At 48.1% G+C, this 24,979-nt stretch overlaps 1 protein-coding gene across 5 annotated transcripts in view; it reads right to left on the reverse strand.

Annotated features, from left to right (window-relative positions):
- Nucleotides 1-1,537: 1,537 nt before the first annotated feature.
- Nucleotides 1,538-24,979, reverse strand: part of TNIK (TRAF2 and NCK interacting kinase) — a 140,720-nt gene continuing 117,278 nt past the window's right edge. For 3 of the 5 annotated variants that reach the window (XM_068692621.1, XM_068692624.1, XM_068692620.1), the window contains 12 exons: nucleotides 20,833-21,017; nucleotides 17,617-17,743; nucleotides 15,024-15,188; nucleotides 11,855-11,969; nucleotides 11,126-11,296; nucleotides 10,688-10,831; nucleotides 9,984-10,118; nucleotides 9,335-9,435; nucleotides 7,602-7,751; nucleotides 6,309-6,468; nucleotides 5,551-5,690; nucleotides 1,538-3,587 (listed from right to left, as the gene is read on the reverse strand). In XM_068692621.1, coding sequence (XP_068548722.1) covers nucleotides 3,504-3,587; nucleotides 5,551-5,690; nucleotides 6,309-6,468; nucleotides 7,602-7,751; nucleotides 9,335-9,435; nucleotides 9,984-10,118; nucleotides 10,688-10,831; nucleotides 11,126-11,296; nucleotides 11,855-11,969; nucleotides 15,024-15,188; nucleotides 17,617-17,743; nucleotides 20,833-21,017 — 1,677 coding nt within the window. In that variant the 3' untranslated portion in view covers nucleotides 1,538-3,503. Of the gene's footprint in view, nucleotides 3,588-5,550; nucleotides 5,691-6,308; nucleotides 6,469-7,601; nucleotides 7,752-9,334; nucleotides 9,436-9,983; nucleotides 10,119-10,687; nucleotides 10,832-11,125; nucleotides 11,297-11,854; nucleotides 11,970-15,023; nucleotides 15,189-17,616; nucleotides 17,744-20,832; nucleotides 21,018-22,087; nucleotides 22,097-24,979 lie in introns of all 5 variants that reach the window. The other 2 variants (XM_068692625.1, XM_068692623.1) reach the window with 2 other exon arrangements.

Consider the following 24,979-nt stretch of genomic DNA (forward strand, 5'->3'; position numbering starts at 1 on the left):
CAGAGCTGATGTATAGACCCAGGGCTGCTGTGTAAAGCCAGCGCATGACCCCAGGGGGCTGTCAGCTCAGCGCCTGCCAGCGCAGCCCCAGGAGCTGCAGGAGCAGAAGGAAAAGGAGCTGCACGCCCGAGTGCTGAAGGCACAGTTCTGGCTGATGCCAGAGAACGAGGGCGGTGGTCCTGCGAAATGCACAGATAAAAACCCCGCTGTGCACCCTCGGCGTTGTTTGCCCACAGCAGCACTCCCACTGCTGCTCGCTGCGTTAATTAATAATGTGCAAGAAGCACGCACGGTAACGCGCCGCTTGGTCGTCCCCGCTGCCTACTGTGCCGTGCCTACCGCAATTAGCGGTGCTGCCAAACACGATGGGATGTGATAAAAGCCCTGGGTTAAGGTTTGTGTCAGGCTGAAGAGCTGAGCGTGCTCTCACAGCACTGAAAGCGGCTCAGAGCACGGACAGCGAGGTTTCTCTGCGCTGGGGTGGCCGAAACACCCTTGCTGTGGTCCTGGGCTTACTCTGATGCAGCTTTCTTGGGAAAAGCAAACCAAACGAAGCAGGAAAAATAAACCAGGAAGACGCAGCTCCTAGGGCTGTGGATTTCCAGATAAAAGCACGACGGGGAGAGGCACACCGGAGGTTTGCACGGGAGCGTTACGCACTGCAGGACTTCGGGCACATCCAGGTAACATCACCTGCGGCCGTGGCGGTTTGCAAGGTGAGCGCTTGGGCTGGGTCTGGAGGTGGAGAGCGGTGCCAGAGCACTGCAGGGGGACGTGGGCAGCCAGCAGATACCTCTGGGATGTGTTGGTGGCGGCAGCATCCTGCTCCCTGAGCAGCCACATCATTGCTGAACAAACCAACCTCTGCCGGGTCTTGCAGTGAAGCAGTGAGTGGTGCCCGCGCCGTGCCCAGCACGCAGCCTCAGTGCCCAAATCCCTGCACCAGCTGCAAGGGGCCAAGAGGCCAGGGGTGAGCCCAGGAACTGCAGCCCCACAGCCTCAGCCACCCCTCAGCCCGGCTCCAGGGGCACATTTAGGGCCACTCCGAGCGTTCCCCTTCCGTCCCCACATACGTGTATGCAATACCAAGCCCCAAACCACCCCGCAGTGAGAAACGAGCCATGAATTGTGCTCTGACAGGGGTTTGGAAACACTTTAAATCTGCAACAGGCTCAAATGCATCTCACACTGCAGCCTTTATTTCTCATTCTGGGACACCCCAGCCCCTGTGCACTCATCCTGCCCCAAAACGTTGCTTCCTGAGACCCTCCAGGAAAACAGCATCGCGGCTCCAAGCCCTGAGAAGCCACTGGAGCCCAGAGACTTGCTGCCTGCTTATCACCCTGCATGGTGCTCGCAGAAATCTGAGAGGCATGGCTTTGTGTCGAAGGCTCGTGCTTTATTGCAGTTGGCACCAGAAATGCTTTTGATCTGTTATGTCCATGTACACACTGTAAACAGGACTGTGTTAATATTGGCTTCTTAGGATTGTTTCAAATGACTCCGTGGTTTTAAAAAATACATTCACAAACTAGCGTATGTTTAAACACAACGATTCCTTTTTATTTCATAACTGTACTCAAAACCCCACAATTAAAAAATAATAATTTAAAGCCGTGTATTCTGAACCAGTCACATCAAGGAGGGGAGCAAAATAAAGAGGAAAGGAGAGGCATCAGTTTGCAACATAATTTAATAAACCCCTCTGGTTTCAGGTAGCGACCACAGAGAAAATACAAAGAGCTGGTGGCAATCAGTCTGCGATGGGACTTGTCCCGGGGTTCGTTCCAGCACCGCGGTATTAGGGCCGGCACTGCAGCTTGTGGGGCCGTGCTGGACCAGAGGCAAGTGGCCGGCAGCAGGAGGGTGCCCGGTGCCCACGAGGTGGCCCAGGAGGCTGCCCCCACCAGCACCGAGCTGTGCTGCCCGCGTGGCTGTGGGCATCGTGTCCGGTCCCATCCCGACCCATCCCGTCCCCGCCACTGCACCCCCCAGCAAGCAAACACTTTTTGCCCTGGATAAAGATTCGAGTTTGACCAGGTCCTGTTGATTTAATCATTTTTTAATAAAGCCATCGTTACTGAGTACACCAAGATTGCCAGGTAAGCTCTCTATATGTCGCTGGAGGTAACAGTGCTGTGATCAACAGCAAAACAACAAAACAAAACAAAAACAAAAAACCCAACCAAGAAAAAAAAAAAGAAAAAAAAAGAGAACAAAACCCAAAACAAAACGAGGTAGGTTAAAAACCAGCAACACAGACCTTGTTATGCGACACCCCAATACCACAGGCGGCCATGCTTGCAGCTACTGAGAAAGAAAACCCCAGATACGCACTGAAAATGTAAATCAACTGAGCAGAGTTTATAAGGACACGATTCAACCTGAACTAAACACACACACATTTCGGCACAGATGTTGTCTTCCACTGTATGTTGGGTAATTCGTAGGGAGCGGAGGGGGCAGAAAACGAGTATAGATTCAGACCCTTGGCCGAAGAAACCACACACATATATATAGTTTGAAGCTCTTTACAAGCCCGATGCAGCAAGGCGCAGGGTGGGCGGCTCGCTTCGTCCCCATCGCCTCCAGGGGCGAGCGCCCGCGGCTCGCGGCACCTCCGGCATCGGGCCCAGTGCCCGCGGCACCCCGGGAGCCATCTGCAGCCGTGGCCCCCCCACGGCACCCGGTCCCCTCCGTCCCCGTCCCGGTGCCCCCGCGGCGGGCAGGCGGCCGTCCTCTCCCGCCAGCATCCGGAGCAACAGCAAACGGCACCACTGTCCCTGTCACGACACAGCACTGGGTGAAGATCCATATAGAAATATGGATGGACAGACTTGACAAAAATGGTAGCTGATTTTTATTAGTCTAAGGCTAGTAGCTTAGCCATTTAAAATCCATTTCCCAAAAGAGGGGAAAAAAAATCTATTATTTTTCTCTTCTTTAAAAATCCGTTAAGCCGTTGCTGCCAAAAGCAACATGTAAATGTTGGTGAAGGCAAAAGATTTCTAAAATTACCCAGCTATACGGTTATGGCCTTCATCACAAAGATAAAAGGTACATTTATTGTGCTGTCTCTCACCAGATTTAATTGGTAACTTTACAACATACTATATATTTGATGCTAGCAGGCAGACAGAATTAAAAACAGACTTTTTGACACTTGTTTCTTTCCCCGTTCTTACAAAGTAGGGGACAAAGAAAAAGTAAAATTAAAAAAAAAAAAAAAAAAGAAGAAGAAAACTCATAACCCACTATAACACAGCGTAATCAGGAGACCTGGGGAGGCGGTGTCCCTATTCCAAGCGCGAGCGCCCGTCCCTGCCGCGCGTGCCCGAGCCCCCCGGAGCCGCTCCCTGGGGCAGCGCCGCGCCGGCGGGGGGAGCGTGGGGAGCGGTGATCCGCAGGGCCCTCCGCACCTGCCTCTACAGTGTTAGTCCACGTGTTTAATGTCCTTTAAATTAGAAATAATGCCACGGAGGTAAGTGCCGAGTGCTCCTCTGTTACCAGTTCATCATGGAGTTTCTGTTGAGGGTCATGAAAAACACTTGGCTGCTTCCTCCGGATCTCACCGATGCGAAAAATACCTGGATGGAGACAAAAACACCCCGTGTTAAATGCTGGCAAGGGTAAAAAGGAGTTTATTGATTGTCTTGCGAACCAGGAAAGCAAGAGCTGAGCCACACCCCGTGCAGTCTGCTCCATCCAGACCTGCCTCTCTGCTCTTTTCTCTGGGTGAGAGCAGAAACGTGGGCAGAGATGTGGGAGCTGCTGGACCCGAGGGGTGCTCGCTGTGCCTGCAGCCCAGCCCGGGGCAGCGGCTGCCAGCCAGAGCAGCGCGGCCCAAGAAGGAGCCAGCCCAGCGAGCCCAAGCAAGGCTCGGCTCAAATCCCAAGTGCTTATTAGTAAACACTGTAATAAAACCTCCCTCGCTATCACCTCTGCAGAGAGCAAGGTTTGGAAAGCCTTAAAAATACCAAGTTTATCACACAGCACTGCCATGGCATCATTTATTATGCAACATTAATATGACTGCTTCCAGGGCTTTATAATCCTGCTAAACGTTAACCATTTGGGTCAATACGGTAGTTATCTGCCTTGGCTGAAAATGCACTTCTTTGCAGAAGTTAGTTACGTTATTTCAGCTACTTCTGAACGCTATGTCAGGGAAAACTCAAACTTTCCTTCAATATTTTCAAGACACAGAAAGCCATCAGGGCTCTCTAGGAAGAATTTGCATTTCAGTGCTTCCGTATGGATCCACCAACATTTGACCACAGTGGAGGTCTTAAAAAATAAGTCATTTGCAAGCATTTTAAGGGGACACTTCTTCAGCTTCTGCTGCTAAAGTATGTGAAGACTTAGTCCTTCCTGAAACAAAAAATCATTCAGTCCTCATAGCACTTTCATGATTAGCCACTTGCCCAGAAAGAGAAACACCTGTTTGAGGTATTTGAGATGCACCAGCAGTCAGCTGGTTCTATCATTTTAGAAAAATTGAGGTGCTTTTCCCCCCCAGCGTTATTAGAAAAGGAAAAAATCAATAGGAACAAAACAGAAAGAGACCAATTTAAACAAACAATATAAAACCTAGAGTCAAGTTCTCAAAAGTAAGAAAAAAAAACAACTAAAGGTATTTGGACACAACTAAAATTCAGCTTCGTGGGCAACTTCGCACGAAATACCTCAATTAAAAGATAAGGATACATTATCCAGAGTCCCAGTGTAACTTCATGCAACAGGTAGGCCAACTAAATAAACTAATTGCGGCCTCAAATCTTGTTTATTGCATGTTATTAAACCCTGCTCTGGCGACACAGCAATCAGTTTCTTCACGTGTTTTGAGCTTGTGCTCTTTACAGAAGAATTCCCTGCTCCATGGTCCTGGTTTATCCTGGTGAAATCTTGTGACGCGAGGCAATACCGCCAGCAGAAACCAGATCTCTGCATTCAACCACCTCTTCCATGAAGATATCCCTTCTCCTCCAGGCATTTCTTCTTCCCTCATGCCCTGCACACCTTCCTCCCTCAGCAACACCCAAGCCAAGGGTAATCTGCACAACCACACAACTTGACCATGCAGCTCTGGTGCCCCTCCAGAACAATATTTATCAATGTTGTCCATACAAAAAGATGGGGGTCTGTGCAAAAAATAGCTTATCATCACAGAACTACAAATGCATCTTAATGTCTCTACACCCGAGTTCAGATTAGGGTTACTTCCACAACCTTACTGCTACCATTTCTCAACTTTTGCAGTTTATTTGGTGGCCTCAACAATTAATGTTCTGATGCAACACTTGAAAGAAATTCAAGCCAAGTCAACGGAGACATCACTTTGAGGTGGAAGAGATCTTGGTTGATATTGCCACCACAGGCTGAGATCTACATCCACTGAAGAGAGTTAATTGGGACCGGGTTTATGGGTATTGTTTATTAAACAGGACCTTCAGCTTAATTACTTATTAACCCCAAGATAAACTAGACCCGAAGTCTAAAAGTAGTTGGTTGTAGCGTAAAGCATGGATACAAGCTTTGAAGTGGACTCACCTTATCATTTCTTTCACATAGAAACTTTAACCTTTGAGCTCGCTTGTGCATAAATACTCCGTCCAAATGTCCTGTCTCCACTGACCGGATTTCAATAGCTTTCTCTCCCCAGCCCATTATTTGATTGGAATGAATGTAGGCTGTCAAAAGGAAGCGTTTGGCACATGTTACTACTGGTGTTGAGCTAAATATTACACAATGGGCACAAAAACTCTTATCAGCTGTTACTCAAAGTCTACGTAGACGAATCACAGAGCTCTGCTAAATAGCCTGTAAGTAGCACTTTTAATCCAGAAGTTGCCGAGTGCTTTAAAGAGAAGATGTTACACTTCTGCTTTCTGCAGGTGAGGAGCTGGACAGTGACCTGCCTGACAGTCTGTGGAGTCTCTGACCCACTCTGCACCCAGCGCCTCTTCCACTCAACACAGCATCCCACCAATATAACAGCTTATACTTATGATAAAACACGGATAAAATATTCAGTAAGTCATCTGCTTTTTCTGTGCAGGACCAAATTGTATAAATTTAGCAAGTGCATCTCTTATCTGGCTGAGAGAAATCTCCTTTGATAAACAAAATCCCAAATGACTCTAACTCAGCATCCTTGACTCTGCATCTTACATTGTTACCTCTGACCTAACACTAGCAAGTCCTCTGCTAAACCATACCACTGAGCTCTACATCTAATCATCTTTTAAAGACCTCCAGGGATGGTGTCGTATGTGTTTTATGCAGGTGAAGAGGAAGGGTTGACCTACCCACAGAAGTAGGCATCTCTCCCCACTGGAGCACCACATCTTTAGTTATCCGTCCGTAGGTGTTCACATACACGCCTTCGTCCTCGTAGCACACAAGCATCTCCATCCCGTCTGTTTTAGGCAGGATGACAATGGCGTGAGGAGTAATATTGCCCTGAATCTGCAGTTAAAATAAACCCTACAAGTCAGAATTACATTGAATGGAGAAAGTGGTAGGGGGAAGGGAGCAGAGCCTTAGAAAAAACAAAACCCAAAACCACACCGAGAACAAAACCCTCACTCCATTCAACAAACAGGCATCAGCTTTTAGAGATAAGCTTGAAGGGGAATAAACTGTCATGTTTACCCTACCATCAAAGCTGTCGTAGACATCAAGGATAAACAGGTTCAGCAATTATAGAGAGATCACAACATATACGCCCCCAAGAGTGATGGCTGACACTTGGCAGTAACACAAATCAGCAACTGTTGACTGATGAATCCATCTTCTATTCAAATTAAGGCAAATAAACCCAGAATTTTACAGGTAACTCTAGGGAGGAAACATTCCCCTTTCCTGAGGGTAGTAACAGTAACTTTCCACCCCCACCTGACCTTCCATAGGTAAGAAAACAAAACCGTCCCAAACTGCCCCCATATTTCTCCTGGGTTTCTTGCCAGCTCTTGCAGAAGCTCCGTTGCTCTACTCAGCAGTTCCTGGATTCCATCAATAACACCATTCCTCCTCCTAAGCCACTTTCTCATGCTGGTTGGTACAACAGCATGGATGGAGCTTAAATAAGCCACCAAGAATATCCTTACCTACAGTATTTTTTGTAGCACTGGTTCTTTCCTGAAATAGCCTATGGACCTGAGAGAGAACCTGTGGTGAGTCTCCACTGTCCGGGAGTTGGGCATTTCAACCTACAACCTGGCTGAGATTTGGGCTACCCTAATCCTGCAACCTTTGCTTGGGCAAACCGCACTGCCTCAGGGCATCTCGCCCTACAAAGAGCTCCATTACTGCTCCATGCGGTGTCAGGACTAAGATTCTCCTTTCTGTGGGACCCAGCAACCTTACACCTGACTGCTTGGGCACAAGGACAGCAGTGGCCTGTGTGAATGATGGCCATGAAGAAGGTGACACCTCCGCGTCCTCTTTAGGCAAGTTATCAGTGAGGATGGCACTGGAGAACGTCGTACCCACGGCAGGATGTCCCCTGACCAGTCAGCATTTCTGAGACACCAAAAGCCCGGCCAAACCTTGCTGGGGACCTGCGGTAGTCATGCAGCAGCACTCCCCCATGTACTCACGTGAGATGGAATATAGATATCATAAGAGTTCCCAGAATCTACATCAATCACATGGAAACCAGTGTGGGATCCAAAGATAACCTTGAGTCTCTGACCCTCTTCTACAGTGAGATCGACAAGCAACGGTTTGTGCTGGAGATCTGCAAAAGACTTTTATAATCCTTTCAGTGAGTATCATGGAAAACCAACGGATTCCTACAGCAGACTGGTACAGTTTTGAAATCGCATTTATTTGACCATGTTTCCTATTAAACATGTCATTATTTATATTCCTGCCTCTGTTCCTACGTCAGACACATCAGGGGTATTATGCACTCACTCCAGCCATCCGAGCAGAGAGGTGCTCACCCTTGCCAAGCACAGCTTTTCCCCAGGAGCCTGAGGTCAGCCTGACAGTTTGGTCTCTGAAGGAAGGAGCCAGAGACCTTGGTTTTACATCAGCACACAGCTCAGCCAGCATGCAGGGACCCCCCAGTTCTGGTGCTGCTCAGCGTAACAAGAGCAAAGTCTGCACACAGCTGTGAGCACCCACCTCCCCTCTTGGGTATCACCGCTCCAGTTTGGGCAGCTAAAACAAGTTAAAATCAGACGTCCTTTATCCTGTTCAAGCTAACGTGCTGGGTGCACGCTGGGATCAGCTCCCTGGCACGGACCAAGCTGGGACAGAGTACGTCCTGCCATGGCTTAAGTCTCCAGCAGGAGGGTGAAACACCCCCAGGGAGAGAGAAGGGCAAATTGCCCCCTGCACAAGTGCCCCTCTGACTCCTGACAGGGAAAATTAGTGAGTGGAAAAGCAGCAGCAGGAGCACCAACCAGCATCCTAACTGCGGCTCGTGGAGGCTGGATCCCAGGCTACTTAACTGCTGCTGAGCTCTTCATATCACCCAGCCCATTTATTCTGGCTTTTGTTCAGAGAAAGCAAATGTGACCTAATACTGAATAAGCCCATTTGTGCTGGAAGGATGCAAAATGAGATTACTCAGCGTGAAAGTCTCCAGAAGGCACTGCCCCTTGTGACTTGCTGCTGCACAGAGCTTGGAAGGAAAAGTGCTTTAAAGTACTGAGTACAAAATACCCGTTGGCAGGTTATGTAGGAGAAAGGTCTCATGGAAGGAAACTGAGGTAGATGAAAAGGGAGAGAAAGAGAGAGGGAGAGAAAGAGCGGGTCATTCTCCTGGAATTTCTATCTTGAAACAGAATCCACATTGCAGAACGGGAGAGGACCTTGCAAAATAAAAATGGAAAATAATGCCAGCCTGTTTTCACATTACACGTGGAAAATTAGTCAGAAGTTAAAGCAGGCAAATGAACACAAAAGAAAAGCAACCCAAAACCCCAACTTAATTTTACTCAAGGACACTTGGCCAGCTTTCTGCAAACTTCCCCTGTGAAGCCTCCCACGAAAAGCTAGAATTAACGCCTAATTGTTAGCCATAAACAGCGCGTATCACATCTCTTCAGCCAGGAGTTTCAGAACTCGCTGCCAGGGGAAGTACAACGATGATAACGTTTCTGAGGAGTGCTTTTGTTTGCGTCCTTGAGACCTGAAAGGCCTGGCACCTTGCAGCAAGTCTGTCAGGAATCGCTGCGGGTGCTTCTCTTCATCGGCTCTCAAGAGACTGAACCCAGCTCCCCAAGGACTACGTAAGCAAGACACTTTTCTGTTCTGCATTGTACAGGAATCTCGCGTATTTGCAACTACAGAGCATATTTTGGTGACCAGAAAAACGTACCTTAAATGCCATAAACTTGTGATATGGTTTAGGAGCCCAAGCATAGATCTCTACAGCATTCTTTAAGGCAATCACCAAGAACTTGATTCTTTCATATTTCACTAAAATTAAAAGAAAAAAACAACAACAATGTTTAAAACATTCACTTTTGCTTTGTGACTGAGTAATTTATCTCTAAAACCAGCTTCTAAGGCTCTCCCTCTGTTGGTTCCCACGTGGTAAAATGTCCACCTAATACATATAGATTAATATCAAAATTATTTGTGGCTCTGGTCTGCCCATAATGTTAAGAGAAATCATCAGATCAAAACTAAGACTATAGAATAAACATCTCCAAGACTCCAAGTGTCTTTTGCCTGTAACATAATGCAGTACGTGACTAATCAGATAAAGCAGAAGATTTTTAACAAGCCATTTTATCACATAGGCTATGATAGAAGAACTCCCAATGCCCAGTGCTGTGGGGCAGGCAACCAGCCCTCCGAATCCAGTTAGCATCACCCTCTCCAGGCTCAGAGCTATGGACACAATGCACCTTCTCAGTGTGAGAGCCAACCAGATGCTATTTTCACAGCTGTAGTGACAGAGAAAATGCCTCCAGCCATTTTCCCACTGACGCCAACCCAGCAGGGTGGCCCCAGCCACTCACCAACTTTGTAGTGGATGCAGCCTTCCAGGTCCCCAACCGTGATCCAGCCCTGCTTCTTCTCGACTTCGGGATCGTTGTGTAAAATCCTGTTTCTCAGCCAGGACAGATAGTACACTCGCAGCTTGTTCTTCTTTCCTGTTGGCAAAGGAAACCTGGCCATAAGAGGCAGTGAGAAGTAACAGAGCGGCACGCAGCCCCAGGCTCCTCCTCTCTGTATGGCACACAGGGCAAGCAGAACATGCTTGCACGGAAAACCTTGAGATTTCAGTGTTTATTTTCACTAATATATTTCACTAAGATAAAATTTAAGTCCTTTACAAAAGGAAGTTGAAATAATAATATAGTTGGTTTTGTCTTTTTGCTTGTGCCTTCGTCTCCCACTCCGCTGGCAGATGCAGTACGAGCTGGGCTCTGCTTACTGCAGGCTGGAAACTCCAGCTTGCACAAATCCGTGCTCTCAGAGAGAGAACCAGGCACGGCAGGGCCAGGAATGCAGCTCTTACACCTCAGATATGGCTACGCAAAACGTGCCTTTCAGCTCTGGCACAGAAGGCTCTCATTTTGGACAGAGAAACCTGGGAACACTGCTCTGCTCACCCAGCTCTGCCTGCAGCCCTGCTGGGGAGCAGTGAATGCAGCTGAGGTGTGAATATCGACTGGGGCATATGGACGAGAAGGTTATCGATGGGGTGCGAGAGGGGTACCTGATATTGTTACAAGGACGTTCAGGCCCTCGAGCACGTCCATCTGTTGGAACCGCCGTCTGTTGATGAGGTTGTACACCTTCCCCTGCCCGCTTCGGTCCAGCAGCATCAGGCCATTTTCTGTGCCCACCAGCAGATTTACACCTGAAATGGAGATAGCAACATGGAGCCACAGCTGCTGCCCACCAGCGGATTGCACCCCAAGCTCATTCTTCACCACCACCCCATGACAATCATAACTAAGGGCAGTGATCCCACAGACCAGAAGCATCACTTTTACACCAAAGGGCCTCGGGGACAGAGCTGGCATTAGCCTTGCCTGGGATGGAGAGCAGGACAACCAGAAGCAGGAGCTTGGTTCTGCCATAAAACGGTGTCGCATTGCTAGCCATGTCCCCTAAAAGCTCTGCCGAGGGCACAGTGGGACCAGGAGCTCACCCCACAAAGCAGCACAGAGTATCTCCGAGTTGAAGCGCTTCTTGTACTTCCTTATCTCCGGGGTGTCACTGTGGGGGCGGATGTTGGTAGGGTTCACGTTCACCACGGAGATCTTCCTGGCTTCGTTCAGCTTGGCCTGCTCCTGTCTGAGCAGCTCGCTGGTGAACAGTGCTGACAAGGAAACAACAAAGCAATGAGGTGTGACTGATTAGAGGAAGAAAACCCTTGTTTTATCTTCTGATGGGAAGTTATCACTACGCTACAAGCCATTAGTTTCGAGAGGTAACATCAGTAGTTCCTCACGGGTTGGAACCAACACCAAAGCCCTAAGAGGTGATGTCCCCTGGCCTCCTGCCCTGCCCACTGAGATGACCAGCCCTGTTCTCTGCCTGCCCACATCCATCCTTTTTCAATGAATTCTGAACATGTGCAAGCTTCCTGACGCAGCTGCCACCTCCTGACTCTGCTAGAAACATTTCTGCCAGGTGCCTGGGCAGAAAGGGATGTGTGGATTTCTGCTGCTCCCTGTCTTCTCTCTGACCTTTCTGGTGGGATTTCACTGGTAGGGGGGAAGGAGTTGGATGGAAATTGGAGAACACGAGGGTATAAACTCGAATGATCTTTGGACAAGGGTAAGTGAAATCTGAGAGCTTCCATGGGGTTATTCAGGCCCCATGACCTGGTTTCCACGAGGCCCTCCCCTCTCAAACTGGCGACATTGCCTCTTACCAGTAGCAGATGACTCTTCATCCTCGTCTTCATCTTCATCGGTAGGTGAGGTCTGATACACTCTAGTGTCCACAAAAGGGGTAAAAGAGGCTTTGGTGCTACTTCCCATCCCATACTGCAAAACAAACAGCAGAGAGAGAGCTCAGAGTACAGAAATACCAGTGACATCGTGTGTGTGACTTCCTGGTGAGCGCACAGTGCCGGACCCTGCAGCGCCCCTTAGGAGCTCTCTGAGCATTTGATCCTCCTCCCCCAGAAGCGACCAGTGAAAACGTGACACCAGATTTGTGAATGCCTCTGCAGCAGCAGCAAACAAGAAGTGCAGGGCACGGGGAGCAGTGCCCGGCCCCGGTGCCGCGGGCTCAGCTCGCAGGTGGAAGCACAGCGCAGCCGGAGACTGGTTAGCGGGGAAGCCGCAGTGTCAGAGGCAAAAGTGAAGGCAGGTAAAACACCTCTATGCTCGTGGCACACCTGCTGGGATGTCAGGGGTTGTTTTTCCTGTCAATGTGACCGCCCCAAAAGAGATTTGTAGGATGGCTCTGGGGAAAACCCCATTGTCCTGTTCCTCCAGCATGGGGCAGGGAGCACGGATGTGGGAAATGGCACAGCCACATTGCTCCATCCCCCCTATTCCAGGCTCCATCCCACGTCAGGTGTGTGTCTGCCATGGGTTGCTTGCGATTCCAGTAAAGGATTTCAAATTGTCTACAGCACTTCAGGTGCAACTGCAGAGAAGGCCACTTCTAAGGCAGCAAAACTGACCCTGAACGTATCGTAGGGGATGCCAGAGCCAATGGTTTGCTGAGGTAAGCTGGAAAGGAAGGAACTCCAACACCACACTGCTGGCTTTGCTTTTGCCATCGCTTTGTTAAGGCAGAACACAAGGCCAAGACCTCCCAAACAAAATGAAATCCTTCCCTTGGGAGTCAAAGTGCCACGATCTCCTCTCCCTGCAGAGCAGCTTCGTTTTATGACAGTGTTTGCTCAGGGTATCCCTTGTTTTAAGGAATGTAGGAAGGACCTACATTCAGAGCTCTAACAGCAGCAAAAATCAGACCTTTCTGCAGCAGGACTTTCACACTTTGATTCCTCGGGACATTTTCCTTCCCTGAAACACACCTTGCTCAGCTTCCAAGCCACCAGAAAAGGAAGAGAGAACCCCCCCGACTCCTTGCTGAAGCTTCGCAAGGAGCACACAGACAAAATGACCCCAAACGGCCTCTCCTGGTCCTTCCCCAGCGGCACCGAGAACATTTGGGGTGAGCCAGCATCCCCGCACTGCGCCTGCCCCCGCGGCGCTGCGCCTCCTGCTTCCCTCCCGATCCGCATCCCATGGCCTGGCAACAGCCCCTGCGTTGCCATAGAAACAGGACAATTTCCAAAAAGTAAATGCTAACGGAGACCCGTGCAAGGAGTTAGCAGCCCGAGGCAGAGACGGCTGCAGGAACAGATACCATATTTACGTATACTGCATGGCCAAAATATTTGTCTGTGCACACAAGATATACTCGCAGCTCTGTGCTTCTTTCACACCCAGCAAATACACATTTTTCCTGTGCTGGGTATCTTTTCCATAAAGCACCAACAATTCAGGAGAGGGAGCAACTCCAGTGTTTGCAGGGATGCCTTCCAGCTGAGAGCTACGCGCTTTCCAACAAATGAATTACGAAGAAATCCCTCATTCCAATGCCCCAAGCATTTTTTTCTTCTTTGCAGATTCAGCTGCTCTTCTAAGAAGCTGGCATTTTAAGAACTTGCAAGCCTGTTATTTAAATATTAAGCCCTCATCTTCCTCCAGGTTCTGTTCAGCTGACTCCAAACCCGTCTTGGTTTACAGAAGCAGCACCAAGCTGCAGGGTGCGATACTGCTCGGTCCCTTCCACCCTCCTCAGTCCTGACACATCACAGCCTCTCCGGCAGAGAGATACCCGTGAGGATGTCCCACCAGAAATGGGAACACGTTATACAAGCAGGACAAGGGATAACTTCCCAGCAAGATGCTTATGCTGCTGCCTGCCAGGCTGCGAGTTTTGCTCGCAGCGCCGTGAGTCACCTGAAGAACCCAATCCAAACCCTTCCACTTCCACCCACTCCTTGCTCCGTCAGCCCTAAAATTGCAGTTTCAGAAATGGAAAAGATCTCAGTTGGTATTCCATAAATGAGTCTATTTCAACCCAGGCCTTGCAAACTGCTGGTGTTTGAGCAGTCCCCGGGTGACTCTGGAAGGTGGCACGTCAGGCTCAGCTGTCCCAGCGCTGCTTCTGAAGGCAACGAGGAAATGGGTAAAACCTGGAGGTCAACTCAGGCACCATCTGTTCTCACGTTTCATCAACACAATCCCAAGCCATTCCTGTTTTTATGCTGCTAGTAAAAGTAAACTGTCAAGTGAGCACATCATCTCTGTGTAAGAGGATAAGGTGATCGTACATCCAACAAGACAAAAAGAAAAAAACAACAAACAAAATAGCTTATTCAGCACCAACTGGATTGATTTTCCATGGGAAAACAAAGAAATCTGTGCCAGTTTCCCAGAACTGGTTCTGGTAAGCAAGGCATACCAATTCCCTTGTCTTATGTGAAACATCTTGTGATTTTTAGGACTCTTTAGACCTTGTACAACCTTTGTGCTCAATCACGTCCATCTAAAAAAGCTATGGGGGAAAAATGCTGTGACAGGAAACAGAGTCATGGTAAAAATTCAAGGTGTGCCAAATTTTTCTAGTCTGAAGAACTATACGGATATTTTTGGCTTTGTTTTGTGTTAACCTTTTGGGTCACGTTAAGCCTCAAATATTGCCTTAGCAGCAACTGGGCCCAGGTGAAGTTAACGGCATCACTGGCTCTCCTATTTTGCTTCATTTCCATGTACCAGAAGATGAGGACTTCCACACCAGCTTGCAGCATTCAAGCCATCATCACAGCCAAACTCCAGCTGGTGGGCTTGAGCTAAGGCCTAATTTACAACCCCACCACCAGGCACAGACCCGTCTCCCAATAACCCATCGGGTTCCCCTTGATTTCCACTACACTCACCCACACGGACTGGAAACAAAGAGAGAGGAGAGCAAAGAAAGCCAGGGAAGGAAGCAGGAAGGGCCCTCGCTGGGACAGAGGTGTTAATACTTGTTTAAAGCAGCGCAGAGGAGAAGGAGGAGCCCCCACCACCTACTTCAGGCACCGAGTCCATGTCTTGCGCATGCGTGGAGACTCGCCCCAGGGCCTCGGTCGGTGTGCCCGCAGGCGAGTGGCTTTGCTGCACCAGATCAGGGAGATTGATGTGGCCTGCAAAGCCATTGCTGGCTGCGTGGCCAGAACGCTTTTTTTCACCAGAGGTCTGCAGAGACACAAGGCATGAGGAAGAAAAGAGAAGGGGAGAAAAAAAAGAGAAGAAGAAGAGAAAAGAAAAAAAAGAAAAACAAAACCAAGTTGTTTTTTTTTTGCAGTCCCCCAGTTCCCTGAGCAAGCACGGGACGAGGACCCTCGCTGCTGGTTCCATCCCCATGCAACCTGGCAAGCAGCAAACCAACCCCCGCCCCAGGAGAAATAAAGACAGGATTAATCACAAAGTCAATACAGAGTAATTAGCCACGTTACAGCAAAAGGAGAAGCCTGATCGGTGTCATTTCGAGGAAAGGAATGGCGGGCAGATTCCACCCGTGCCACCATGGTGCAAGCCCCATGGCCAGCTCTGCCCCCACGCTGCCACCAGCCACGGTGACAGCAGAATCTGCCCCCGTGATCAGCATCAGCCTTGACGGCTTTCACAGCCACACCGGCCAGTAGCCTGACTGCAAATGCCAACACAGTCCTCCTTGCATGTTTCTGTAACCCAAAACAGCAGTGAACAGCGGCAGCGTTACCCTGGCCTGCAGCAGCAGAGCTCTTCACATCTTGCTCTGAGCGCAAAGCTCCCCGCAGCACCAGCAGCAGGTCCCTGGCTGCAGAGAAAAGCTCCCTCCAGGGGTGTTTTCGGGTGAGCACTGAGTGCAGCTGCCTACGCCAAGCAAGCACTCGCCTATTCTAATGCATTCGCCCTTGCTCTTCATCCCCACCTCGTGTAAGACAGGTGATAGGAAACTTCTCCCATCCCTGCCCGCTGTTTTGAGGCATTTGCCATTTGATGAGTCCAGGTACCTGGAGCGCACTAATGAAACTGTTAGAGGCTTGTCCATCTGCAGGGATTAGTGGAAAAATCCCTCTGATACAGGCTTGGCAGCTCACCGGTCAGCTCTGACAACATCTCTCTTTCCATCATCCCTTACCACAACCTTCAAACACCTTGTCACCCTGCCAGGGCAGCCCGGCAGACAAGCCCACGGAGCTCAGTGAGTCCTTCCTCTGGCTGCTATGGCTGCGGTCAGGGACAAAGAGCAAACATCCCACACAAGGCTGCAGCTTGGTTTCCTATCACACTCCCTCCTGCCAAAAGAGATTTCCCTGCTGCTTTTCTTTCCTGTGACTTTTAAATCCTTCTGCAGCACTGTTTTATTGGACTGCTTCGCTGGTGCGGCACGTATCTTATAGCTGCAACGCAACCCAAGCTCATTTCAGAAATGCCTGCCTGTTAGAGCAGTGACTTGTATTCCCACTCAGCCTCCTCATTGTTTCTGCTACAAGGATGTGCACAGGGCTGAGCAAGTTTTGGGTCTCTGCTCCAAACAGGTAAAGGACAGTGAGGGAACGGGTGAGCTGTGCATTTCCCATCAGCTCCAGAAGTCATGGAGGAAGGCAGCAAACACTGTGTGACTTCTTTGCTAACTCTTCGTTCTTGCAAAGTTACACTGATTTTTTTTCCTTTGTGTTTATTTTATACAAATAGAATTAAGAAATAAAAAGCCAAGTAAGCCTTTGCAGCTGATCTAAAGGTTCCTCCTCTATGATTGCCCACTCCGAACTCCCTTCCCTTCTTATCCTCTCCCATCCAGCTCCTCTTCATGCCAGCAGGAGGATGACTCCCCCGTTTTACTACCTTGCAGAGCCTCCTGCCCTTTCCAGGACACCGGCTACATTTCCAACAGCATCACCAGCATGTTACAGAAAAAAAAAAAAAAAAAAAAAACACTGGGGGAGAATTTCCACAGCCAACTGAACATGCTTTCCCCTGCCTCTTTTCTTCAGTACCATCGATCAGCAATGCCCAAGCCATGCCCCTTTGTTAGCTCTGTGCTCCCTGGGCACCTGGGAGCTGTGCAGGTTGGGAAAACCTGAGGGAGACTTGGTCTCTGCGAATTTGGCAAATGCACTGGATCAAGATTTTTGACTGGAAAAGCAGCAGCAGCAGAGTCTGCAATGTCCAGGGGTCAAAAGCAGCTGTACCTTGCCTCCCCAAACAGAACCAGCCGCCTGTAACCACAGGCTTCAGGTAAAAGCCTCAAAAAGCACCACATCTGCTGAACGCCTCTGACATTTGTATGATGGTAAAGGTTGGGAAGCACTGGGGAAGCTTTGGGCCAGGCTCCAAATAAATGCTCTAAATTGAAGACAACTTCTGTTGCTCGGAGCTATTTTGGGATTACAGCAGTCGTTTATCTGAACATCCACCCCACCATGCCCCAGCGTTACTATTCACTGCTGTTTGTAGTTCTGAGAAACATTTGCACTTGTCACATTTGCTCAGAGTGTAAATTGCATTACGAGAGCACTAATGAGCACAATTTACTCAGTCATTTTGTGTTCCGGATACACAGCACTGTTAGTTGTTGTGCTTACATGGGGAAAACCTCCTGAAGATGCTCCATGGAAATATTTGTTTTACAACTTACCTCCCTCACCATTAAAGTCCCTTCCCTTGAAATATTGCTAAACGTATCTGCATGGGAAGTTTCTAGACCGTGGGTTGTCACCATTCCCAGGTTGTACGGCTCATTGCTTCCAGGAATTCCTGTTGGTCTGAGGACAGAATGGAAAAGCATTAGTGACAGGCATTTCCTCAGCTGAACTAGATGAAAAATCCTCCAATACGGTATTATTTACAGACAGGGTATCATGGGAAGGAAAACTAGAAAATATATCTACTTAAATGTACGGGGAAATTATTTATGTGGCCAGAAACACTGCATCAGGCTCCGTTTAATGGATTATCCCCAGTACTACCAACTCGACCCCTGAAAGAAAGGCAATGGCTGGAGTACCCAACCCACCAGAGAACTCTCACAAACACAGGGTGGGTTTTTGCCACCTGCTTTGAAGACCAGATCAGAAGTTTAATGAGGGCTTGCTTTGGCTTTTCGGATTGCAGGGTCTAAATTCCACATCCCAGCTCTGCCCAGCACACAGGGGCACTACCTAGGGGCAGGGGTCCCACCCCACCAGGCGTTGCCGGGGCAGAGCTGTGGGGGCACAACGCGACAGTGAGTGGATGGAGCTTGGAGGAGGTGTGGGCAGGCACACAAATTCTGTTCTGTAGCTTTCCACCGTTATGCAGGTGAAAATGTAGCCATAACCCATGACTTAGCCTTGAAGGACTGAGAGACAGAGAGGTAGAAAATAATTACAGGCTCCTTGCGTTAAAAAGGCACACTCAGAGAAAGAGATCATCATCCCAAGGCTGTGCCCGCTCTGGCAAGCAATGTACACTGTCATTTTCAGAGAAGATTTCGGGAAACAAGAATAATTCTTCCAGTGACAGGCAGACCTGGTTGTGGTTCTCCTAAAACTCCACTTTACAGCTGGTGATGTGCCAGCATTAATGAGGGTGCCTCTGTCACTCAAGCTAATACTGAGAAGCCATCAGGCTTTGGCTTTCTCCTTACCAAAGGGGTTTTTGCCTGGGGCATGTCCTGCCAGCCACCAGTGAAGCATTCCCCATCCGTGGCTGATACTGAGTGATGCCCCTGAACCACCTCCTCCTCCAGCCTACCCACATCTGGCCAAGCTAAACTCGGGGCAGATGTGCTCACAGGCAAGGACACAATCTGACCCAGCTCTGCTATGCCTTATGAAACAGCAACCCTGCCTTCCTATAGCAACCACCAGAGGCTGGTTTTTACAGTAACATCACAGCAAATTGTCTGGAGAAGCAATTCACAGCGTGGGCTTGCTATCAGTCCACTTGAGAGTTTAACTGCCTGTTTAATGCACACCTTCTGTATGGAAACATTGCAAAGCTCCTCCCCAGGACCCAGTTCCCAGAGATACTGGAGCGCTGGGAGGTGCTGACTTTATTTCTGTGCTCGTATGTCAGGAGAGAGACTGGATTTTATTCTCAAACATATTAAATTTTAGGATTGCTTCTGAGTGCATGTTGCAGGTGGGGAGCTCCCACCATGACTTTATTATGCTACAGTACGAACAGGCGAGCTGCTTAACCATAATCCAAATGAAACTAAAAGCAAATGACAAAGCACGCCTGGATTACCCCGTCCTGCCTGGGTGCCAGAAAATGTTGACAGCTGTTCTGAAGCTGCTGCTGACACACCTGTTTCTTTGCATTTAAGAGCGATACACACTGGCTGTTCTCCATCACTGTGAATTCACTCTGTAGCACATCCTTCCCTGCATCGTATCAAACCAGATATCAAATAACAGCACACCATGCTTCTGCAGCACTTTTCATGCAATGAGCTTGCACCTCCATCCTATCATTAGCACCTATAAATTTATTCCTGTTTTAGAAAGAAAACTGAGGGAAAAGAGGTTATGTAGATTCTGAGGCAATAAAATGAGTGAATGAACAGTTACTGCAGCCCCAAATCCTAGTGGCATGCAGTTTGCAAGTGACCCTGCAAGAAATCCCATGACATGAGCAAAATCTGGCTTGTCTAGCCCAGAGAAGAGAGATCTTAAGGGAACCATCACAGTCCTCAAATATAGAAAATGTGTCTGCAGAGACAAAAGGACTGAACTGTCCCACTTCTGATTAAACTCCTCTTCTGTGAGTAGCCGTAGGCCCCCTTCATACCTGTGTGACTGCCCATCCCACTGCTTCATATTCATGACCATTTCTCTCCCTGTTGATTTTCCCTGACAAGTCTCAAGAGCTCTGATTTCCTTCCTCTGCTGGGAGGAAGCTCCAACCCTGGAGCTCAGCACTCTGCATGAAATGGACCCCAAACATCTCCCTGCTGCTCCTAACCCAGCCAAGTCATGGATGAAGTCAGATACATCCCCACTGACTAATCATCCACCTCATTTTGCACAAAGAATGGAAATTAAGACATTAACATGCTAAAAATCTCATAAAGCCTTCCCACAACTCCTCTGTGAATTCAGAAGAGCAGGGGAGTCAAACCCTGCTACCACACAGAGCCACGAGAAATGCCCCCAGTGAGCTGGTTCAGCAAAATACTGGTGGAGATGCCTCATTGAGGTCACCCTGCATGAAGATAGTTATGTGCTGTGTATGTTGATGCTGTGCTTCCCTCCTTCCTCATCTACTGAGATATTCAGAAGCCCAAGTGTCTGATGACCTATAACGGGGAGACAAATGCACTACTGTGGTCTGCTGACTTCTTAGTTTCACCATTTTAGCCTGCACAGAGTTTGAGACAAAGACAGAAAGCAATGACAAAAATTCCACATTATTATGTGCTAAACCTGGCTCTAACTGTCGGCATGGGTCAGGTTACCAAACACTGCACTTCATTATGGCTTGATTTGGGGCAAGACCGAGCTAAAGAGCAGACAGAGCTTCAACAAACCAGCCCACAGGTCTGCAGGCAGGACCCAAGGTGTGAATGAAGTCAGGTACGTCCACTCTGGCTACAAACCCACCTCACCTGGCAGCAGGAACAGGTCCATTAACTTGGAATACAACTTCGCTGAATGCGCAGTTACATAATCCAGCTTTCCCCATTAAATATTTCTAATTCTGATCAGGAAAAAGACACATCTGAGCAAATTATCCCTTTCAACCATTGCTTGTGCCAGCCCCTGAACAACAACATGCTTTGGACATGCCCCACACCACAGCTACTGCTCCTCCAGATAAACAAACGATACAGTTTCTCATTTTTTCCCTGAAAGAAAGAGCTTCTTACATAAGCCTCGGGATGTCACTGACAGGCACGGTCCCATCATGCGTCTCGTTTTCCCCATCCTCCTCCTCTTCTTCACTGCTTTCCGACTCCTCGCTGGAGGAAGAGTAGTCTGTCACCTTCTTCAGAGGGCGATTGGTTTCTTCAATGCGCAGCTCCCTCAACTCTTTGGCTAAGGCCGTCAGATCCTAAAGGGGATGGGGGCAACAAAACAAGAAATCGATGGCTCTTATATCTAAAGTGAGGAGAACGTCACATACATCTCTTCAAAAGCCAATGCTAACAGCACGAGCAACGAGAAATAGCTTTACAGAGTCATTACAAACATGAGACAAATGTAAGACAATGTTTGTAGCATGTAGCATTTATTAAACAAAACAAAACTGATTTATGCTCACTGAAAAATCAATAGCCAACCTGTTCTTTTTCTGTTTGGAATGCGTATGTGCATATATATACACACACTTATATGTATATACACGACAAAATTATATTTGTTGGAAAAGGTGAAGTTCAGTCACCATCATAGTAAACTGGAAAACAACGTCATTTCAAAGATTGGCTTGGAGAATTTCTCCTGCAGGGTTTTCTCCTCTTTCAAACTTCTCAAAGAGAGCCCAGAATTGTATTTATTCTGTAATAAATGCATTTGGGAAGGAAGCAATGACAGCATCTCCCATGGAGTGGTGCAATCCCCAAGTCAAGAGCTGCTTCAGTGAGGAGTCTCCGCTGTCAGGTGGCTGCCGAGAGGCGGTGAGGAGCACCCCGGAGAGGTGCCTGGCTCACTGCAGCGCCCTGCTCAGCGAGACTTCTGAGTCATTGCTCTGAGTCAGCCACGCGATCAAAAAAATAAAATAAAAATGAAATCGGTAAAAGAAAGAAAAAAAAAATCCCTCAGCGGGAACCATTAAGCACTTTATGTGAAATGTGACAGCCTACAAGCTAGGGGGAAAAAGCCTTGAAACGAGAAAAAGATGGGAGCAGTCCCAAAACCTGGCAAGAATTTTTCAGTTTACCATGACTTTGATGAGGCCTTAGACCCGACAGTCATAGAAAATAGACACTGCTATTTAAAAACAAGGAACATTGCAGGCACCGTGTAGAAAATAGACTTTTTGTTATCTTACATGCTTTTATAGCAATGCAGGGGGAAGCAGTAGGGCAAAAAAGCATGAGAGCTCTAATTAGAATGGGTTAGAGTACTCTGTTGCACAAAACATGCACATGACGAACAAAGCATCGCAATTGTCAGTCTTACCATTTCTCCCTATATTAGTGACCGAGGTAGCCATCAGTGCATTCGGTCAGAGATAAAGGATTAGGGAGAAAGAAACTCATTGAAAAACGCTAGATTCCACAACCGTCTCATGGCCACACTCTCTCTTTACTGCACGCCACACATTTCCAGTTTACCGTTCCAGCGGGGCGATTACGGCAACATTAATTACGGTCAGTTCTTAAAATCTATCCCGTCGACACGTGAAGAAAATGATGGAAAAATGCTACTGCTGAGATGGAAACCTAGCATATTTTTAACCATAAATAGGTAGTATTTTGCAAGCAATTTGTACTTCGGTTATTGGCTAACTTGAGGACATAACAAGCTCGTTGTGTCATTCGGATTAGACTCGAAAATGAAGCGCTTGGTGCTTCAAGTGGAGTAATCATTTATCCCCAGTTCCACACCAATCAAACAAAATGCTTTATTGACATTTAAATTTGCCCTCGAGCAGCACTGAGTTGGGTCTGCGGAGATGAGGAGTGCTCGGAACGGATCTGTCACATCAACCACATGGCCCCACAGTTGGGTCCCCGCTGCCGGCGCTGTGCCGGGGCGCCGCTCCTTCTGCTCCCAGCTCTGCCCTGTCCTGCTCCAGGCACCCGTGGCCACAAGGCCCTGGGAACCCAGAGTAGGTTTTGGCTGTTTTAATTTTATAATTTTGTAATTAATATTCTTAAGGTGTGCTTCCAAGTCTACTGATGAAGAAGAGAGACTCCTGTGGACGTCAGAAAGCTTTGCAATCATGGCCACAAATACCAGCATGTGAAAACAAACTAATAAAAAAATTAGGAATAATCTATGCTTCCGAGCAGATACCCATGAAGGGTATTCCATATCCCTCTTCAAATCCAAACGCTCTCTGTAACTCTAAGGAAAGGCTCTTTATCATGATTAAAGAGAGAACGTGGTACTTAGAGAGTTTATTATTATGGCAACATGTTGGGATTGAAATACAGTCAAGTCTGCAGGTAGGACAACTAATTACTTTAATTAATGCTGTAGCAGTTTCCAGGATATGATTGTTTCTCTTCTTAAGTAAGAATCAGTGAAAATTTCAACAGCTCAACAATGCTCTCTGCTTAGAGTACAAAATATGCTCTCGTATATCGAGCGCTTTCCTTTGATCTGGATTAAAGCCTTCACCAGTGTAAAAGTGACTTTAAGGGAAGACTGCGTAAGAGCCTCATAAATGCCTGCGGCACTACAGGACTAGCACAAAATCCCTCCTAATCACAGGGATGGACCATGAAAACTACTTCTTTTTTGCACCTTCCATTGCTAGCACGTTCGAAGGCACGATGTGCACGGAGGCAGTGCTCCCTGCCTGTGCAAGAGTTGGTGGTGCACCCCAAAAAATGTCTGCAAACCACCTCGGGCTGCTCATAAAGCCTGGGCATGGCAGAGCGTGGATTCAGGGATATCCTCCAGATGCCTCTGCCCAGCGCAGACCTGAACGGAGTGAGATTGCTGAGAGAGAAAGGCTCCAATTTGGCAGCACTGTGACAACTGCAGTGCCTCACACCGAGCCTGCCGCTTCTGCGGGGCTGAAAAACACGGGCGTGCTGAAATCCTGCCACCAGGCTGACGAACGGCCATACCCTATCAACCCTCCTTGGTCATCGCTAAGAGATAGCCAAATATTTTAAAAATCAGCTTAATTAGTTTTTAATAACTAATTTGGAAGTTATACGAGCAACAATACTCCCAGCCAATATCATCAGACAACTCACGGCTCCTAGCTGAGGCTTTGCCGCAGGACGGTGAATGCTTTGATGCTATCATGTTCTCAGATAATGAGCACTTCCTAGGATTAAACGGCTCGACCGTGTTGCTCTTGGACCAAAAACCATCTGACAGCTAGAAAGCACTACGTAGCTCCACACGTGTCTGGAATGTTATTACTGAAGGTGGCATAATGCGGAAGTTAAAAGTATCAGCGCTCTTTAATTATGTGTAATTGCCAAGATGTCTTTAGATTTAATATTTGCTGGAATCAAGTTAGATTGGTTTCCAAAATCACATAGCTCATTTAGCTTGAATTTAAGCATGCACGTTGTCTCTCTTCAGACACTGATTTATGTGCTTTTTTCTTAACAAAGCACCCCATTAAACACGAAGCATCGGTCGTGTTGTATCCAAAAGCACAAGTTAACTAACCAGCATGCTGCCTTCCCCCTTTCCTTCTTCTATTTACTTTTTTTAAAGTAAAGAGCAGGCTGCTGCTATCAGTGCTCTCAAGGGCACCCTTCCTCCTTCTACCAGTATTTTTAAACACAATGAAGAGAACCTCAACATGGGAAAAATGAAGAAAATGCCCCAAACACTTCCCGGGGGCTGGCGAGTGCCCTGTGCAGGCAGTGCCAGCTTGCTCTGTGTTCAGTCTCACTGAATGTGGTGGAGGAGTGAGCTGAGCGAACCCGGCAGAAGCTGGTCCCAGCAAGCAAGGCAGCGATTTGGGGTGGTGAAGTGTGTTGCTGTGTGCAGCCTGGGTAATTAGGTATGTCCTTGCCTATCCTGTTTTTGGTAAACACATTCACCTGCAGGGGCTGGATAGCACCTACGCTGCAGGGCGAGGTTCCCAGCCGGCATAAACCAAGGCAAGGCAGCTCTGCTGGCCCTCGATGCAGCTGATGGTGTGCTTTGTAACAATGAATTAATCACTGCATTCACTGCTCTGTTTCCCTCTACTTGCCAAACGCCTTTATTTGAATTAGGCCTAAATTGCGTTTCGAATATAGCTCGATCTGTCCACCGAAATCCATGGGCTCCTGCGGGCTGTAGCTGGGAGCAGAATCTGATGTGCAGTTCAGTCTGTCCGGATCACCTCCGCTGACCCAAGAAAGCTCTGCTCTTGGTCTTTCTCTTTAA

This window comes from Anas acuta, chromosome 9 (assembly GCF_963932015.1).
Source record: "Anas acuta chromosome 9, bAnaAcu1.1, whole genome shotgun sequence".
Lineage (NCBI taxonomy): Eukaryota > Metazoa > Chordata > Aves > Anseriformes > Anatidae > Anas > Anas acuta.